Source organism: Apus apus, chromosome 2, assembly GCF_020740795.1.
Source record: "Apus apus isolate bApuApu2 chromosome 2, bApuApu2.pri.cur, whole genome shotgun sequence".
NCBI lineage: Eukaryota > Metazoa > Chordata > Aves > Apodiformes > Apodidae > Apus > Apus apus.
Window position 1 is genome coordinate 45,255,519 of NC_067283.1, and position 20,916 is coordinate 45,276,434.

Genomic DNA, 20,916 nt, shown 5'->3' on the forward strand with positions numbered 1-20,916 from the left:
CTACTGCGCTGAGGCACAGATCTGAATGAGGGGCTACAGGCTTCCTAAAATTAGAGAATTGCAATGTTACAGGGGCTCTTCTGGATATTTGATTTTCTGTTCAGAGAGTAAAGCGCTGCTTCCTTGTGAGGTGACAGGGACATACAGGAAGATGAAGCAAATGTGGATGGGCACACTGGGAATATATCTTTTCACCATGGGATAAATGCTGTGCAATATGATACCTACAATCCTCATGATCAAATAGTAAATGGCCTCCTGGAAATCACTGGTTGATTATAGAGTGAAAACTTCCTGAAGGTCTTGCCAAGAGTGAAAGCAATCCTGTGAGGGCCTTCATGTTCTGTTTCAACTAGGAAGTGGAAACTAAATCAAATTCTTTGCAAATATGCATATTTTTACATTTGTTTTCTCTACATGGTGTTGCTTGCTTTTTTTCTTTTTTTTTTTTTTAATCATTTGACACACAGCAAATACATTGAAAATGTTGTGTGAGAAACACTGAAGGGTTCCTCTCATTTAGCCAACAGTCTTTGCTTGGTAATCTAAATTCAGAATACCTAGAAACTAGCCAAAAATATTTGCAAAGCTGTGAAATGCTGCAGTATTCCTGGACTTCACACACCCAGGAAACGGGGAGCTGACTGTAGGCAGTCTCACAGCCCTCAAACTTAAAAAGCAAGTGAAACAAACTCTAGCCACTTAACTCAGCAAGCCAGGATTCCATGGCAGACAGGGACTTCTGGCTGTGTTCCACCTCGGCAAAGACTCCCCGCCGCCCCTGCACAAACCTACACGGCATTAGGGCAATGCCCAACATTGGCACGTTGCAGACATGCCTGCAAAGATGCACACACGGAACAGGCTATATCTAACATTGTATAGCAAAGGATCTCACTGGACTGTCATACGTATGTACCTATAAACTACCCACCTGGTCACTAGTTGCTAAAGAGCAGGGACATAAAAAGAAGAGGAGGAGAAGCCGCCCCCACACTCTGCAATAAGTCTCAGGGATGGTTTTGCCCTTTCAGCTCACAGCTGCCTCGCTTTGTCTCCACATTACACAGTCAAAGTGAATGGGCCCTGGTTGAACAGACCAAGTGCAGCTGATGAAGTGGTGTTAAACCAGCTGAGCAGCGGTAGACATGAGGGTGCCTGTCCCTAGTTAAAATCTGCTGGGTTTGGGGCAACATGCCTTGGTCGGGTGGTGACGCCAAAGCGCAGAGGAATCCAGAAGCTGCAGCGGGGCCGAGGGAGCGTTCAAGGCTCTGCGGCAGTGAAAGGCTGGCTCAGCTCACCTCGGCTCAGTCGTGGCCCTGCCAGCTCCTCAAAACTCTGGGTTTTTCTAGCTTTAGGTAACAACTCGCTACAGGAGTCTGTCTGAAGCAAGCACGGATGTGAGGGGCCAACGCGTGTGTAACATACACCCAGGTGCCTGTGGGTATAACCGTAGGAAATCATCTGGGTGTCAGCGTAGAAAACACCCGGTGGTATTTTAACACGTACGTTGTACTGAATCCCCGTCCTGCTGTCCCTGTAAACACCATTGTGCTTTTCATCTGCCACATTTGCAGCAGCAGCAGCAGGGAGATTTCCCCTGAAATGGGAATGCTGACGCGGCGGCCTCCCAGACAATGTGACGGGCGCTCCCGGGCAGCACAAAGCCCCCCTTCCAGAAAGCTGTCGCACAAAGCCGAAACCCCGCGCGGACCCCAACCTGCTGGGCTCGGCACATCCCTCCTGCCAGTGTGGGCCTGGCGAGGTGGCCGGGCTGAGCGTGGGCGCCCGGCAGGCCTGAGCAGCACCATGCCCTTGCCGAGGCGCCGGTCGTCCTTCTTGGGGCAGCAGCCCTCTTCCTCCGCAGCGGAGGGCTCGGGGCCACCCGGCCGCCGGGTCAGCCTCGGGAGCGGAGGGAGCCTGTCAAGACCCCCTGGTGTCTACGTGGGCACCGTCCCCACCGGTGGTGTGAGCAGCTTGGGCACCCGAGTGTCCCGCAGAGCCCTGGGCATCAGCAGCGTCTTCCTCCAGGGTCTGCGCAGCTCCTCTGCCGCCGTGCCCCTGGCCCCGGGGCTGGAGAAGGGCAGGGGTCTCTCCTATGAGAGCCTGAATGGCTGCTTGGTGGAGTACATTGAGAAGGTGCGAGCTCTCGAGCAGGTCAACCAGGAGCTGGAGGAGCACATCAGAGTCTACCTGGACAAGAAAGCGGCCAGTGTGGGCAGCTGGGGTGCCCTGCGGGAGAACTGGGAGGCCATTTACCATCAGGTGAGCGTTGCCGGCAGCAGGGGGGGAGCAGGGGGAGCTTCACGAGTCATTAGCAGGGAGGGTTGATGCTGATGATGAGTGCCACCTGATTTCAAGGCACCGTGCCCTAGACAGAGGGTTTTAAATCTATCTTTGTGATAATTAGCATTATCGTTTCACAGTGTGCCATGGAAAATGCCTATTAAGCAGAATTGCCTCAGGCATCCTGCACATGGGGGCAATTGAAATGCACCCCAAGGTGTGATAGTCAGGGCTGATTAAAATTGGCGATTTTTTATTATTTTTATTTTATTTTATTTTTTCTCAGCTGTGGTTATTACACTGAACACCAAAGTTATTAAAATAAAACTGCTAGGACTGAGTTAGTGTATCCCTCATCATTATATCATTACAAGCACAATGACTTTTTTTATTATCAGAATTTCAGATTTTTACTTTATTCCCTTGCTTGTTTAATCACGTTCAAAAGCTCTGTTTATTTAAAAATAGTAATTCCATGGCTACAAATGAGTGACTCCTTCCCTTTGTCGCCACCCCATCATCCCTTCCTTCCTCCCGCCTTCTCCATATGGCACAGGCTGTGGATTGTCTGGGAAAGGGGTGCAAAATGCTGTTGGCATTGACTTCATGGAGAAGAAACAGTTCCTTTTGCTGACCAGTAAGTCCAGTAAGACTTTGCAGGCTGATGTCTGCTTGCAGCAAATATGGGGCTCTGTCCACCGGGGTCTTGGTGCATCTCATGAGTCCTGGCTTCTCAGCCTCTGGCCAGTGGAAATGGACAGGACCCCAAAGAACTGGAGCCCAGCATCTTGCATGTCTTCCCAGCTGCGCTTGTGGAGGCACAGAAGATGCTGTCGGCAGGTCTTGAGGAAGCCTGAAAGATAAAAAGTTGCCCAGGACAACTGTGTCTGTGTTTTACCTTGGGCTGGCCAGGGTTTTACACTAGCGTAGGAAAGAAGGTGCGTTCTTACAGCGAGCAGCATTTTTAGGGCAGGTCTTCACCCAGAATGCTGCAAATGTCATCTGAACCCAGAACGCAGAGGCATAAGCTGTTTTATGAACCTGTCATCTCGCTGAGGTAGATGGGGACTGTCATGTGCAAGGGGGAGTTACTGCTTTGCAGCCACCAGCCCGTGCTTTCTAGATCAGTGTCCCATTTTGCAGCTGTAGACCTCAGCTGTAAAACCTACCGGAGCTTATAGTTGAGACAAAAAAAGTAGGAACTGTAGATACTTTAGGAAGGACTGTTTGATTTATCCTTATATGAAACCCCAACATTTTAGCGTTGACAATACTTCTCCCCATATCGCTTTCTTTTTAACCTTTCTTTATGTTGTCATCCTGCCGCTTTGCCTCTGTCTCCCTTTCTTATGAGTAAATAAGAGCCACTCATAACGAAATGTAGGTTGAATAGTGGGCTCTTCCTATATAAAATCAGGAAAAAAAAGCTATGTAGTAGTAGTATTTGCAAGTATCACAGAAAATAAGTGAAAAAAAAAAAATATTAGCATCACCCATACCTATTTAGCAATTGAAACACATTAGAGATTACATAAAGTTTTCTGAATTCCTTCAATAAAGCCATAAAAGAAGGATCACTTAGTGGGTTTTGACTTTCTCAGATATAACCTGAGCCATTACATACAATTCTGACCAAGAGGTTTCTTTGCTGTTTTTATAGGAAGCATCTAACCAAAAATGAAAGTAGAATATCATCCAGCCCAAACATCAAATAATTCATTCATCCTGGAGCTAACTGGCCAACATGTGCCATCATCAACTCTGAAACTGTCACATTTATTAAAACAACATCAAAATCATTTGCTGCAGAAATGGCTGCAATCACACAAAGTCAGTACCCTCCTGCCAAGACACATCCCAGTAGGAAAAGTAGAAGGTATGCAGGAGCAAGGTATAACAGAAATGGGAGATACCTGGCAGATACATTTCTGGATGTAATTTTTGTAAACATACTTAGATTTTAGATTTTTTTGCAGATGTCCACAGCTACCTTAATGTGACACATCCTCTTTTCAGCCTCCTGCAAAATCTGAGGATTCATTTTGATTCCCAGCCAGCCCCGACCATTCAGCCAGGAGGGATGCCCGGCAGCCACTGAACCCCTCAGTGCCATTTGCATGAAGCAGCTGTGAAAGTCTTGGGGTGGAAAGCCACTTGAGCCACCACATGTTTTAACCTCAATGCCTACAATGGGAACAGATTTTGACCAAGAAGGGCAGGGTCTAGACAAGAGTCCCTTCCTCCTGTCCTTCTAGTGAGAAGACAAGGATAAGGCTCCACAGGAGTCACAGATTCTCCTGGTCCCAAAATCAGAAATATGAGAAGCCCATCTCTGCAGTGAGATAGGAAAGACCCCAAAAGACCCAAGGTTCTGTTTCTCTCCTGCCCTTCCTGGGATGTGCTCCAACATCCCACATATTGGCTAGTTGTCCTCCCAGCAACAACAACTGGGTGAGAGCGTTTCTCCCGAACACAGAGCTAGGGGGAAAAATGTGGCAACGCGTGACTTGGAGGGTACAAAGGGAGGGCCCCTCTAGAGAAAAAACACTCCTGTTTCATGGCAATTGTTAGAGCTATTGCTGCAGCAGGGGATCACTGACAGGAGCTGAATGATGGGAAGCTGCTACCCAGCTCACAGCTTTAATTATCTGCCTGGGCAGCTGGTTTTTAGGAGAGCAGGTGGACACGCACTAATTGGGACAGGAGCAAAAGGGGAGGATTTTTGCAGGAAAAAGGGATGCGAGAAGTCCTGGCAGAGAGGAATTCATGTGACAGAAATACAAATTCCTCTCATTTTCCTGTGGGCAGGTGCCTTTTCTTCAGGCTTCATCTCGGTCTTCTCATGGAAAATTCTATTTCTAATCAAATGTGTCACTTCTGCAGAAGAGGAGGTTGTTTGTAATGGTAATTCCTTCCCAGGGAGCAGGGCAGCACCTGAGAGTGCTGGGAGTCACCTGCTGTGACTCCTGTGCATGGTTGGGAGCATTTGAAAGATCAAAGTTTTTCTATAGAGATATTTTTATTTGAGCCCAGCCTTACTGCCAGTGTTTGCTCAATGTTACTATTAAGCCTGGAGAATACACAGGGCTGACAGCCTGAGGAATTGCTGCATTTGGACTTGTACACAGTAATTTATTTGCTGCAGGCCCAGAGAGCAGCTGAGTATCAGCTGTAACACACTCCAATGCACCACAGTGCAGGATTAGTGCCTGTTAATTGGTGAAATAGCATTCTGCCTCTGATCTAAGGGCACAATGAACTCCCACAAAACAGCACAGAGCTGGGTCAACTGCCATACATGGCAACGGATGGCAATAAATTAATTTTAATTATGTCCTCTCTGCCACCTCCAACAGCACAACCTTGGACTACCTTCACATCCAGCTGTGAGGTGGGGGGTAAGTTGTCCTCCTTGTGCTTAGGCAACATCACAGTTTCACAGATTATTTCCTTAGGAGGTATCTCCTGCTTTGAGAACCAGGCATTCTTTGATGCAGTCCTGTTTACTTGTAAAATATTGGACATATAAGTGAAGTAGTGTTTTCTTGGATGCAGCAGGAACCAGCAAGAGACCCATTACCAGCAAGAGAACCATCTCCAGGTTTTACCTTTCCCAGGGCAATGCACCAGATGCCACTCTTGCTGCCTTTGGGTTTTCCTTCTTCAGGCTCTGAGAAGGGATTCAACATGGAAAGCATGACTGAAAGCATTACAAGTTGACTGCTTGGCATCTGAGCAGCAGGCACTGGGGTGCATGATTTTAGCCAGATGTAGCTGTGAGTGTCAATGTGTTGGTGGCAATGGGCTGGTATCAACCATTTATTTCTGTGTGCTGAAGGAAAGAGGAGACCAGCATCTTCTGATTTTTCTCCACAGAGGCATCATTTGCTTTAACCAAACCAAACCAAACTTAAAAGCCAGATAATTTTTCCATTACATGAATAATTGAACCATGAAATTCATTATCCCAAGCCACACCTGAGGCCACAAATTCAGCAGCATTCAGAAAGGGATGAGGCATTTGTAAGAACAGCAAAAAGTATACAAAACTATCAATAAAGCATAGCTAAGAATTTGAAAGGTGTGGTAAATCTTTCAATTCCAGACTTGGTCAGATCTCTGTTAAAAATCAGAAGTTGCCAGCCATCAGGTACAAGTTCTTCCCATAAGTGTCTGCATCATACCACCTTTAATCAAGGCTGGAGTCTGCAAACTCTTTTAAAGCAGCTGGTTTTCCATGTTGCCAGTCATAAACCAGTAAATGGGCCAGTATGTTGGTGCAGATTTTGATAAGGTGTTTGGGTTGTTTTGGGGTTTTTTTGCTAAAACTTTAAATTTTGGATTCACATCTATAAAATTACAGTAAAATCAAAGAAAAAATGTTGATGCTTTCTAGTTAAGATGTTTTATACCACAAAATATTCAGTGTCAATTCAAGAGCTGAAAAAAAAAACCCAAACATGTTCAAAAGGTGTATGTGCATCACAAACATGAGTGTTGAAAGACAGCACATGACTGAAAGGAGCTATTATTAGTAATAATATTTGCATTTTGATAACACTTCCTATCTTGGTCGTTTAAATCCACATGAGCAACAGTGCCTCCCAGAGCTCTGCGAGGCAGGACAGCGTTGCCTTCTGCTTTACAAGCGGAGGAGGCAAAGTCCAAGCGCCTGCAGCATTGCAAGCCCTCTCATTCCCACTGGGCACAAAGAAGGGTGTTTCCTAATCTGCTGCATCATGCATTTTGGCACGTGTGTGTCAGCAAAGTGGCTGTGAATCCGCCTCACTGGTGCTGCTTGTTTGCATCCAGCTGTTAATTATCAGGAGAATTAAATCAAACAGAAGAGCCACTAGATGGAAGTCTTACATCTCTTCTTTGCAAGCCTAGAGAAGGGCTTTCACAGCTCATGCGAATCAGAGAGAATTTTTCAGGAAACCTGTCTCCTACATAGAAACTTCTGTGTAATTATTTATCCTTCAGGTTCACTGTCGGATTTGAAGCGTACACAGCTCATTTCTGGGAGGGCTGAAAGGTTAATGCCTGCTGGCTCCTGCTACAATGCTCATCCCTGAAGGCTTCCAAACGTTACACTTTTTTATACCATTTTTACTGACAAGGCACAGTTCTGGTTTGTGTGCAGTTTTGGAAAGCTCTGCACTTCCTCACTGTACATTTGGCATTAGCCAGTGGCCCATGAAGAGGGGAGCTGGGTATTAACTGAGTCCTCAGGAGTATGAGATCAGGGCTCTGGCAGAGGCACCCACTGTGGGGCAGGTAAGAAGCCACCTCAAATGCCTCAGTAAAACCACAAGATTACTAATGAAAAGCACTTACCCCCTCCCCGTTTTCTTCTGCATAGAGGCAGAAACCCAGACAGCAGCAAATCACCAGCTATTCCCTGCTTCTGCTTTTTTTTGCAACCCAAAAGCCATTTTACTCAGAATTCAGCCTCTAAGCACATCCATTAACATACCTCCGAGTAGCTCCGTGGAGCTCACGGGATTTAATGGTACTTTTGTTTGTGGGATGGTCCCAAGTCACTCAAAGACTTATTTTCATCAGACTTCAAGTCAGATATTGTAAGCACAGGTGCCTGCTGCTGGAGGCAAATGGGCTTGTTTTGACAGGGCAGGACAAATGACGGGGCTGTGTTTCTGCTCCTTGATTTGAGTCAGGGAAAAAAAAAGCAACCAACTTCTCTGATGACAGGCAGGAAAAAAATAAATGCAATAATTTCTGTAAGAGAAAAAGGAAGGGGGGAAAAAAAGGGGGGGAAGAGGAGAGAGGGAAAAAAAAAAGGAAAGGAAGGGGGGAAGAAAAAAGGAAAGGAAAGGAAAGGAAAGGAAAGGAAAGGAAAGGAAAGGAAAGGAAAGGAAAGGAAAGGAAAGGAAAGGAAAGGAAAGGAAAGGAAAGGAAAGGAAAGGAAAGGAAAGGAAAGGAAAGGAAAGGAAAGGAAAGGAGGAGGGGAGGAGGGGAGGAGAAAAAGAAAAGAAAAAAGAAAAAGAAAAAGAAAAAGAAAAGAAAAGAAAAGAAAAGAAAAGAAAAGAAAAGAAAAGAAAAGAAAAGAAAAGAAAAGAAAAGAAAAGAAAAGAAAAGAAAAGAAAAGAAAAGAAAAAGAAGACCAATGAGGCCAAGAGTAAATATCCTAAACATTAGGAGGAAAAAAAAAAATCACAGCTTGAGTCAAATAACTGCCTCTACCTCCAGGCTGCTGTCATGTAAAACGAAATGCCTTTTCTCCATCTTTCAGGAGAACCTCAGGTCCTGCAAGGGCACTTGAGGACAGCACAGCGGCGAAGTCCTGGCTCTGCACAGCCAGTCTGAAATGCCACAGGATGACCAGGGGACTGGGGAGTTAGGTCTGTGCTGGTGAAGTGGGGTTGCAAAAACAATGAGAAGGAAACAAGGGCTGAACGATGAAGGCAGACCAGTTCTGTGTGCAAGTGAGCACGGAAAAGGTCCTCTGAGTGCTGCAGTGGGGCTGCCTGGTGTGCCATCAGATTCCATCTCTTTGCCCACACCTGTGGCTTTCATAACATCTCTGACTCCTGTGCATTCACTGTGCTTTCTAATTCTCAAGCCTAAACTGGGGCTTTTTTGCCCAGTAGTTCCAGCATTTTGCCCAGTAGTCCCAGCATTCATAGGACGTCTCTCCTCTGTCCAGATGCTATTTTCATTAAATAGGTTGGAAATGTATATCCCTTACATGGTCCATTCCTCTAATAACCTATTTCAACCTATATTGGTTGGAATAGGCCAAGAAATCCCACAGCTATTAAAGAAAAATTGGCCACTCAGCAATGGCCTGAGCTCTATTTCCTTTGGAAGCCAGGCTGAGCTGGAGCTGGCAGGGGCAGAGCTGCAGTCCCAGGCTTCCAGCCAGAGCCACCTTCTCTTTTTGTTCCTAGCAGTAGGTGAAAAGTAAGCAAACCACTTTTTTTAACTCTCTTGCCTCCTCAGATTTAAAAGATGTAGAATGCTTTTAACTTTGTGATCCATTATGGATTTCTCAGTGTGGGGAACACGTTATTCCTCCAGATCTCCCTTTACTAGATCCCTTCCCATATTTCGTATTTGTTTGTCCAAGCATTTGTAGGACATTTGGTGCAGTAAACCACTGTCTGTGAGGGTTAACATTAATTACCATGCAGAAATACTTCAGCCTTACATGTCTACCTCCACCCTGGCATCACGTAGCAGGCCAACGAGGAACACATAGGACCATACTAAGGCAACAAACCCACTTGTGGTACTTGAGATAACTTGTCTGGACACAACCTTGATGATTCCACATTGCATGACCTGTTTCAGCTTGGGGGAGCAGAATGCTTCAGGGGATTTGCAATCTCATTTAGTTGCAGACTTAAGTATCTAAAGAAAGATTTCTGCTTCAAGAACTCTCCTGGCCTGCTTACAAAGCTGCTTTTATTCATGTAGTGGCTTAGTTTCAACTGCAAATCTCCATGGGTATCTACTGAAAAAGACCAAAGAGATGTTCAGTTTAGGTCCTCCAGAGCAACAACGTGGACCTTGGAATGGCTGAAGTCCCCAGACAGGTATTTGCAACCATGATCACTCTAAGCCAGGTACTGAATTCAATACATCTTCAGTCATTTCCATAGCTCAGTGCATGTGTGACTCCAGGGCAGGCAGAGGTCTTTTTTTTACATTTTTCTCATTTTATATAACCTTATTGAATTGTGATTCAATTGTGACAAGCTGCTATGTCACAAGCCTTTCCAGTCTGCTTACACCTCGAGTGCCTCATGGGCATTAAAGACCCCCAGAGCCAAAGCAATGATACCACAGTCTTACGGCACAATCTTTCCAAAGCATTTCACCTTCAATGTAATAAAGTTTGAAGACTGCCTGCTTCTCAGATCTTGTCTCTATCACAAGATCATAGAATCGTAGAATCACAGAATGCCAGGTTGGAAGGGACCTCAAGGATCATTTGGTGCAACCTTTCTAGGTACTACTATAGTTTATATGAGAAGGCTCAGCAGCCTGTCGAGCTGAGACTTAAAACTGTCCAATGTCGGGGAATCCATCACTTCCCTTGGGAGACTATTCCAATGTTTGATTGTCCTCATGGTGAAAAATTTACCTCGTGTCCAATCAGAATCTCCCCAAGAGCAACTTGTGCCCATTACCCCTTGTCTTTCCCATGTGACTCCTTGTAAATATGGAATGTAAATCTTCTTTGCAGCCACCCTTTTAAGGTCTCCCTAAGCCTCTTCTCAAGGCTGAACAAACCTGGTTTTCTCAGCCTCTACTCATATGGCTGGTCCTCCAGTCCTCTGATCATCCTTGCGGCCCTTCTCTGGACCCTCTCCAGTCCGTCCACATCCTTTTTGTAGAGCAGAGACCAAAACTGAATGCAAAGCTGTAGGTGTGGTCTGACAAGTGCCGAGCAGAACAGAATGATGACTTCTTTATCTCCACCACTCTGCTGGTGATGCCCTTGTTGATGCAGCCCAGCATCCTGTTGGCCTTCTTTGCTGCTGCAGTGCACTGTTCACTCATGTTGAGCCTGTTATCCACCAAGACCCCCAAGTCCCTTACAAACATATTAAACAGCATTGGGCCCCATATCAATCCCTGAAGGATCCCACTTGTGACCAGTTGATAGTCTGAGGAGGAACTATTTACTGTAGAGGAGGAACTATTTTTATCACCCTCTGGGTACAGTCCATCAGCCAGTTCCCCACCTACCACACAGACCACTTGGCAAGCCTGTAACGACCAGGAGGAGGCTGTGGGGGACTGTATCAAAAGCCTTGGAGAAGTCCAGGTAGATAACATCCACCACTCGCCCTCCATCAACTGAGCGGGTCACTTTGTCATAGAAGGTGATCAGGTTTCTCAAGCATTATTTTCCCCTGGTAAATCCATGTTGGCTTTTCCCAATCATGTGCTTCAATGGACTTGTGACAGTCCCCAGGAGGATTTGCCCCATGACTTTCCCAGGGACTGAAGTGAGACTAATGGGTCTATAATTACCTGGCTCCTCCTTTGGACCCTTCTTATAGATGGGGGTGACATTAGCCTTCCTCCAGTCTCCAGGGATGTCTCCCAATCTCCAGGACTTCTCAAAGATTACGGAGAGTGGCTTTTCAATGACATCAGCAGCTCTCTCAACACCCTAGGGTGGATGGCATCTTACAGGATCCCACCAGAGACAAAAAATGACACTCTGGAAGCTGAGGACAGTTAGCAGGTGGCATGAGCAAAAAGGATTCCTTGGCTCGCTTAAGATGATGACTTTGAAGAGGACTGCTTATATGGGAAGTAGAATAGGAACTGCATGAGTGCTGCTGAAACTCTATCCAGATAATACAAGTAGGACTTAAATAATCAATGTACCTCGCAGACAATCATGAGTTTTACCCCTTGTGACCAGCTGACAATCAACATAAACGTTTCCACAAAAAGATGAATGATTAGGAGCAATGAATGGTTTGGTGACAAATTACACCCTATTTGCAGAGAATTTGTGAAGTTGTGTGTACAAAATCAATTTATTAAATTATCTGGAACGAGTCACCTGAACAACTCTAGGCTAAAGGATTCTTTTCAGAATCAAAGCTATGGATCTGCTTAGGGTACAAGTACAGTGTATGTAGATGATGTCCTGCAGCTCTTCATTGCCTGAGCTCTGTTGTCTCTTTCTTCTAGGTGGGTGAAGCAGTCCTTGAAAACGCTCGTCTTATGCTGCACACCGAGAACATTCAAGCCTGTGCTGAAGATTTTAAAGACAGGTAGTCTTGTGGTGGCTGCTTGCTTTGAAACTTTGCCTTGACAAAGGCTTACTCCATGGGGGAGTGATGCTCAATGAGCAGAATGGGCTGGTGCTTTTAAGTTGAATATTCAACCACCTGACTTGGGGGGAGGGTGGGGGTGTGTTTGTAACAGGAAACTAATTATGATTCTAGCATATTTTTGGAATATTTTAAAGATTTATAGTAACAAAAACGTGCACTAGCAAAATTACTTAAGCTGTTCCTTGATACACAGACACTGATCTTACTGAGGTCAGTATTGGTTCACATTTGGGTTGACATTTTATAAGGACAAACATTCATGTGATTACTAGCTTTAATTTTCAGTGCCACACAAGTAGTTTTGGAAGTAAAAATCACTCTACTGCAGCAGCTGAAAAGCAAAAAACTGTACCACTACCAACATCAGTGTGGAAACATTAGATAAAACATAAATGGGCTGCACTGATTTTCCTTGCCTTTACTGAGAGCAATGAATAGTAAAAGAAGATCTTCAATACTGACCAACTACTTTTAAAACATCTTTCCATTTGCAAAGCCTAAAATTCATGTATATGACTGCATTAAGCTCTTTAAGTTTTACTCAGAAGGCCTGATGATCCTTCTAGCTTTTATTAGTAATGCTCTTGTTCACAAATAGGTGTTTTGCAAGATTTGACACACAAACTATGTCTCAAACAAATCTCTTTTTATTTCCTATAAGTTTTATCATGCCTTAACATTCTGTCTCTCTCTGGTAATACTTTATTTAATTGTATCAAAACATGTGTTGAACATGTTCTTAGGTTCACCTTTTATTTCAGAAGGGTACAACTCTGAGCTACTCATTTTATGGCTTTACATCCAGCAATCTACACTCGTATTTAAAGTAGTGCTGATTTTTTTAAATTATTTTCTTTAAATGTCAGCTAGCATAACAAAACCAAGGTCAAATCAATCCACTGCATAGTCAAAGTTCCTAATACTCAATGGGATCAACTGCCACTTTCCCAAGGTGATGCACCCCCTGTAACAAAGGTGACTCTCAAGGGACAGAGTGCAAGGCTTGTTTGTGAAGCTGGCTCCTATCTAACCTGCCCGCTCCCTTGTCTAACCTCCCTGGGAACCTGGTCCCCAGGCTGGCTGGGTCTGACTCAAAAGCCTCCCACCCAAGGAGATTTGCCATGTGACCCTGCCACATTGTCAATGGAAAGCCTAAAATGAAAAGGTATAAACCAGAGCACTGTAGATCAGCAACTGCCTGCCACAATTTCCCCTGCCATTGCAGCTACAGATTAGAAATGAGCTGTTTGCTTCAACAGCAATTCTAGTTGACAAACCAGCTGCTCAAATTTCCTATTTATTTCAATACTACTAGGATTTTATTTTAAGGATGGGCTGGCATCCTGGAGCATAGATCAGAGTTCCATCAGCATGTTCATTACTAAAAGTAATGCTTGATGCACACATGTTCTCTTTAATCATAGCTCTGAAAAGTTTTTATGTACATGAATGAGCAATTATTCTCATTTTATAGCCAAAGCAGAGAAAAAGCCACCCACAGTCACACTGTATATAACTATCAGCTCTAGCAAGAGACCACATGCCTCTCTGTGCTTATTGAGGAATCCTATCAGGCTGATAACCATGGTAGCACAGACTGCTCCCTTGGCCTGTTTTATTGCACTTCAGTTAATGACGGGGTACTTCAGACAGTTAAATTCAAGTACAGCAAGACAAGGTTAGAGAAAAGTATATCGTCTGTGTTTCTGTGCCTCTGTCTGGGTCACTTGAGCTAATTAGCACAATGGTGTCAATTAAAAAAACGCAGGTGTTTCTTGCTGAGCTGTGCTGTTAAGATTTGGGGGTTTGTTGTGTTTTTTTTCTCTGCAGGTATGAAAATGAGCAGCCCTTCAGAAAGGCAGTGGAAGATGAAATTAATTCCCTATATAAAGTGATTGATGATGCTAATTTAACTAAAATGGATCTGGAGAGTCAGATAGAGAGCATGAAAGAAGAACTAACCTTGCTGTCAAAGAATCACGAAGAAGTAAGTTCAGACTTGAGACACTGCAAAGCTAATGTGTGACTGTTTCATCTGGTTGGTATCACACATCTAGTGCAAAGCAAGCACTAAAAAGCTCTACCTGCCATGTCTGGGTGGGGTGATTGTCCTGAAAACTGCTCCTATTTCTCTCTTGTCTATTAATTTAAAGCACTAACCTCTAAGGTATGACCAAATTACTTACATCTAAGTTTTAAGCTCTTTCTCATCTAATAAATACGACATGGAAGAGATCATAGAATCATAGAACGGTTTGGGTTGGAAGGGACCTTCAAGATCACCTAGTTCCCAACCCCTTCCATGGGCAGGGACACTCCCACTAGACCAGGTTGCCCAAAGCTCCAGATGTCATCACATAATTTCTTGCTAGACACCACACAATGGTCATGAGGTCACACAGTCACGTATGTGGACATCTCAACAGTGAGCTCTGATTCTCAGCCAGAGGTGTAAAGAGAAAATGCCTGTGCAGGGATCCAGCTCTGGTCCTGCTGCACGAATGTGTAGCATTAACTGGGCTCTTCTGAAAAACCTGCTTGGCTTAGCAAGCTGCTCAGTCCCAAAAGCAAAGCTCTAGCGCTGAAGCAAGCCACAGGGACAGGCAGCTGGGAGAGAAGGTCATGATTACCCAATTTTGTAGTACTTTCCCACTTACTCATTACATTCATCAGCACTATTTGTATAAGGGTGGTTTATTCCCTTCAGCAGGGGTTTCAGGATCGTACCCAAACAAGCATCTTTCTGAAGGGTGCCAAAAGATAGAGAAACTACTAATCCCACATAAGGGACAGCAAGCAATTGTGCTGATGCCTCAAAATTAAAAGAGAGTTTGAACTGAGATGGCTCACGGAAGTGAGGCACTATCCTACCCTATGTTTCTTATGGCTTATTTCTCCAACCACAGGATTTCAGAAACATTGGCAGGCATATGGAGGCTTGGCTTGCCAAGACGAAGTTGCTTCATCCCCTCCCCACTTTCATCAGTCCAATCCCAAGGCTGGCATTTTGCAGAAAAAAAATCAGTGGCTTCAGCACCACTGCATGGCATGAGAAAGAAAGAAATTGCTATACACAAGCAGGAAAACAGAACATTGATAGAAATACACAAGACCCCCTCTAAATCCCTGTGTATTGCAGTGATTGCTGTGAAACCAGAAAAGTTGGCACTGATGCTGTTCTCTGCCCATATATATGGCATAACGGGAATAGCAACTTTCCAACAGTCCCTCTTGCTCTGCATTTAGCCAGTGAGGAGCCCTTGCAGGGTGGAAGGATGCTCCTTTCTTTACCTTTTGGGAGCATCTGAGCATTCACAGAACCACCCCAGCACAGACCAAGTTTTTCCCATGGCAGCGGCACCAGGAGAAACTGCTCAGGGGTATGATAAGCAACTATTGCTCAACTGCAGCTGAACTATGGCAAAATAAAGTCCCGAGGACTTTCCTGAACTAAACCAAACCTTTACTTCCTTCAGTGCCCCCAAGGGGAAATTCACTTCAAGTCCTTTGGAAGCTTTTGTGCACTTGGAGTGGGCACATTTTGAGCCCTTCATGCTTGCTTGTTCATAATTCACAGATACTTGCCCATCCTTTTCTTCCAGTACTGTCAGGGGCCACTGCCTACAAATACAATTCCCAGATACTTTTACACCACTTTTTTTTTTGCTTATGTCAATAGCACATATAAACATAATGATGTCGAAGGATTGTGGTGCCAGACAGTTCAGATGCATGTGCAAACCTCATTTATTCTTATGTTCCTGAACACAATCTACAACTGATGTTCTACCTTTAAGCACGCAATTCTATACACACAAATTTTCTCCTGTGACATGTTTTTGGAGAACTTGTATGTAAAGAAAGAACAGAATGCTCTTGCAGAGAAAGGGAGTGCTCTTCTTCTTAACATGCACACACATTGCAGCACACTTGTGGCTCACACAAGCTGCAAGGCTGTAGAGCTCCTGCTGCTTTGCACCATTTGTTGTATCTTTCAGTAGATGCAGGTCTGTGTCATTGCATAGTGGAATATAGTTGTGCTCCTGGGTGTGCAGTGTGGGTATATGTCAAGCTCTGACTATTGAAGAAAATTGCCACTGCAAGTGGGCTGCTCCTGGCAGTGCTCTGGTGCAGAGCTTTAGTCTCCTTCCACCAAGGGGAACTCCAGCCAGATTCCTCATACAGAAGCAAGGCAAATCCACATCTGAAAAAGAAACTCTCCAGTGCACTAAATCATATGTGTACAAGCACTTCTTGGGACCAAATTTAATTACTCTCTCTGTTTGTGGAACCAAAAGTGCTCTTCCTCAAGCCCCTCTGAAGCTACCATCCATTTGTCCATTTCACCTTCTTTTATGTCTATTATTTTGTTAAAGGATGTGAAGGTATTGTACAAGCAGCTTGCTGGATCTCAACTGGAAGAAATTGATGTTCCCCTGGGAAGTGGCCTGGATGACATACTGGAAAAAATCAGAATCCACTGGGAGAGAGACATTGAAAAGAATCGTGCTGAGACAGGCGCCCTGCTTCGTACCAAGGTAAGTGCTCTGTAACCCACTCCAACACGAAGGGATTCAAAGCAAATGCAAAATCTGTCTAATACGCTGCAGTAACTTTGACAGCTGAATGCTTGTTTTTTTCTTGAAACAAAAAAAGATGGTAAAAATCAAAAGGATTTTGGTCCAAGTCCATTAGAAAATACACTCACAAATATCAGTGGCTGTCTTGGGATACACAGAGTTAAGTAGCAGTGGAAATGACCCTGCTGATTTCACAAGTATCTGTGGGAGTCTTCGAAGGGCTCTGAAATGTTGACTAAGAAAATGCTGACTAAGAAAACAAGCCTAATCAGTTGATATCAGTATGCAGTAAGCCACAGTTGTTACCCTTCTGACTGGGGCCATTCCTTCACTGCACAATTTACAGGGGCCTATAAATCAAAAGGGCAAAATACATTGCACTACACTAATTGTACAGCTATAGACTCCTTGTGTGTTTCTCCCTGAAATCGTTTCTCACCGTGGCAGCAGATTCTTGTATGATATATTAAGGGGTTTTGTCCCCACATATACCTCTCATTAAACACAGATGATGCAGTTTTATATCCTATATCCTTTTGTTTCTCATTCAGATGTATTCAGATCATTATTATTTATACAGATATCTGCTAATTATGTCCAGCCCTTTTTTCAACTCAGCTTGTGGGCTTAGGTCATCTTATGTAATTAAGCTGCACCATTTGCTTATCCACACTGTGAAAAATTTGTGCTTGCTCTTTTGTGATGTAAGAGGCAAAAGAGCAGTTCCCTCCTCCCCTTTGCTCTTCTTCAGTCTCTCTTTGAAAGTTTTCCCTCTCCCTAATACTTCAGTTTCCTTTATCTGTACCCACTCTTTGGCATGTACCCACTCTGTCACCAGTTGAGATCAAGGTATTTAAGATGACCTCTTAGCACTGACTTAGATGTCAGGGCAGTGCTTTTGTTATTTTCTGACACTTGACTTATTTGCTTTGTCTTCTGACTAGACTTGCAGCCTTGGCCAGATTTTTCATGGGTGTTCAAGCACCAAAACATACCAATTTATATTCATACCTAACAGGATTTCACGTGGAATTTTTTTAGATGACTAAGTAACCTTGGGTCTCTAGTCCATCGGTTTGAGCTCTGCAGCTTTTTGCCCATATTGCTCCAAACTTTTCCCTAAATTGACACAAGTGATTTAAACCCTTGTAAGGCACACAAGCTGCTTAATATTTTCCCCTGAAACACACTTCACTTAATGACGTGGAGCTGTTAATTTATGTCATCTGTCATCCATACATCCTTCTAGTTCACAGCTCATCCCCAAGGCAATAAACCTTAAGGCATCAGGCAGTTAAATTCTGTCATAATGGAACTAGACCTTAATCCTCCTCTTCATGTCCTGTCTCTTGACCAACTGTTGATCCATGGCAATGTTCTGCCCTGAACACAATTACACAGCTTCCTCTGTCATCTGGTACTTATATGACCTTTAGCACCCATTATTATTTCATTCACAATGACCAAGGTGTGGGGTTCACATGATGACACCCCAAAAATTATAAAAAAACTACTTCTGGTGCATGGTCCCAGATTAATTTTTTTCTTTTAAAATAAAATAATGCATAATCATAAAAGAAGAACAGGGTCAAGATGGATTTTCAGAGTGGAATGGAAGTCTTTTGCATAGTTTAACTTCAGTGTCAAACCAGAAGTAATTTAGGGTTTGACTAAAGAATTGTATTCACTAGAGAGCCCAGAGATCTGGATTGAAAACCTTGATCTCAGCCCTCATTAAAAAGTAAAGCAATTTTATTTTTACTAAGGTACATTTTCCTTCACCTATTTTCAAGGAACCTGAACTAGACACATATAAAAACCCACAAACAATGAGAGCAAGAAATTGCATAAGAATATCTTAATTAAATTAAAAGAAAATATTGCTCTGACCTCTGTGATATGACTTGATCTCTGCCTTACAGAACCCTATGTGAAAAACTGAGGTGTGAATATTGCTGAAATTGAATAGATAAAGCAAAATCACAAAAACACTTAACTTAAAAAAAATATTAAGTATAGCTACAAAAGGAAGAATTACAGCAATGTGTTCTTTTCATAAGTAATTTTAAAAGTACTAGTACGAATGCTGAACAGCTTTTGTTGACACAGATTAAAAATATACACTGATATGTATAAGCCATTTTACAGTAGATGCATAGAAAATAGCATAATTTTGACACTAATACCCAGAATTGTTCAACTGAGTGATTTAATATACAAGAATCAAACTTAAAGTCAGAATTGCCACACTCTGAGAAAATATTAAGTGTCAGTTTGGTATGTAGGAAACAAAAACATAATTTGGGTAGGCTGTGCTGACAGTCACAATCTTTTGCCAGCAGCAGGCTGAAACGACAGCTGCCATGCGAACCCAGGAGGAAGAGCTGGTGGAGGGCCTCAGGACTGAGTTCCATGAAATTGCCTGCAAAATACAGAGCTTGCAAGCAGAAACTGAATCTTTGAGAACCTTGGCAAGTAATGTTGGGTTTTCAATGGGTATATTCTGTGCAAATACAACGTGCCTTCTGAGGAAAACACCCCTGTCTTGGGATGTAGACTTCAGAATAAACCCTGTTTTTCAGCAAATACTGTTTCCAGAGTTGCCAGGCATTTCTGGGCTCTTCTTGGTTGATGTGGCGCATTAAGTGTCCCACATTTAAAAAACAGGCCCCAAATTTCAGTGTCTTCGCACTCAGTAACAATTTCACTGAGATTGTGGGGTGGGTAGTACTTGTCAATGTGAAGAAAGTCTGCCCCTTGTAGCCAAAGTAGTTCAATGCTTATAATGATAATACACATTTTTTAAAGTTTCTAAAGAAAATAATTATCAAAATACTATATCTGCACTTAAGCATATTCAGCAGAGATATTGGCCAAATCTGAATAAAAGTCACTATGAAGCATATGAAAACTGACTGGTTTAATGTCTGCTGTCCTGCCCTTACAGAAGAGGGGTCTGGAAAACTCTTTATACGACGCCAAGCACTGGCACGACATCGAACTGCAGAATCTAGGCTCTGTCATTTCCAAGTTGGAGGCAGAGATGGGAGAAATCAAAGTAGAAACGGAGCAGCAGCAGCGGGATCGCGAAAATCTGCTGACCAGCAAACAACAGCTGGAGAAAGACATCGCTGCCTATCACTGCCTGCTGGATGGAGAACAAAGCAGGTACTTGTCCTTAGAAGCAAGTGTGCCATGAGGAGGGAGAACGTGTGCTCCCCGGGAAGAGGCTGCGAGGCTGCTGAAGCAGGAGTGGTTCTCGAGTTTCATAAGGCTGGGTGGTAGACAGTGAGGTTTGGAGAAGCTGCAAAACGGGAAGAACACTCAAATTCCAGTTGTAGAGAGACTCCCAATGCACTGAAGATGGGTGGTTTCCAGCACTGACACAGAAGGATGAGGTTTAGGAACACACTAGTAGGTTTAAGAGTTACTCTTGCCTGAAGATTGGCAATATGAGATTAATAAGCTACTACAGGTTCTGGGGGCTACACCAGTGGCTGCAAAGCAGCTGTATTGCTGTTTCTTGCCTTGGGTGCATTAAACCTTCCCTCCTCCTCCCACTATAGTCTAAATATTAAAGCTGTGATGCCAGAAAAGCTCCCTAAGCACTCAAGTTCCCTCTGAGGTCCAAGGACAGAATCTGACCCAGTGACTGTGCCTTTTGTAAAGAAACATAGCTCAGACTCTTAATAATTTGTCCTCTGGGAATAAACTGTAAATACCTTTACCGTGGTTGGGCTGATTGGTTGGGCTTTTTAAAGATCCTTAATCAACTCATCATAGAACCTCTGAGAATCTGATCCACAGATTTTGACTTGTGCTTCCGTTAAGGTCAGGGAGAAATTTTTTTATCATCCAATCCTGCTGAATTTGATGGGATTTCACCAGCTGAACTAAGGATGGCACTTGGTTCAGTAATTTTCCTAGCTGTAGTAGTGACCAATTTTTTTCAATTTACTTTTTTTTTTTTTTTTTACTTTCAGCTGATTATGAAACTCCCAGCCCACAGAAGACCATTGCCCTTAAAGCAGAAGATGTCACTGCCAGTTATGTTCGTGGAAGCTAAAAACACATGAAAACAGCCTGCTTTATTCAGTTTGATTCAACAATCAAAGTAGGTTGTAGCTTGAACAAGTTTATTAGACCCTCCTCATGTAATTGCTTTGCTTATAATTTACTGATGTTGTTAAAATTATAATAAAAATAAAGAATATCAGGTTTTT

At 43.6% G+C, this 20,916-nt stretch overlaps 1 protein-coding gene across 1 annotated transcript; it reads left to right on the forward strand.

Moving 5' to 3' along the window:
• Window positions 1-1,708: 1,708 nt before the first annotated feature.
• On the forward strand, window positions 1,709-20,916 carry BFSP2 (beaded filament structural protein 2). The gene is made up of 7 exons (XM_051612039.1): window positions 1,709-2,265; window positions 11,968-12,050; window positions 13,944-14,100; window positions 16,490-16,651; window positions 19,033-19,164; window positions 19,641-19,861; window positions 20,677-20,916. The coding sequence occupies exons 1-7, from the start codon at window positions 1,810-1,812 to the stop codon at window positions 20,678-20,680; spliced, it is 1,215 nt and encodes a 404-aa protein (XP_051467999.1). The 5' UTR covers window positions 1,709-1,809; the 3' UTR covers window positions 20,681-20,916.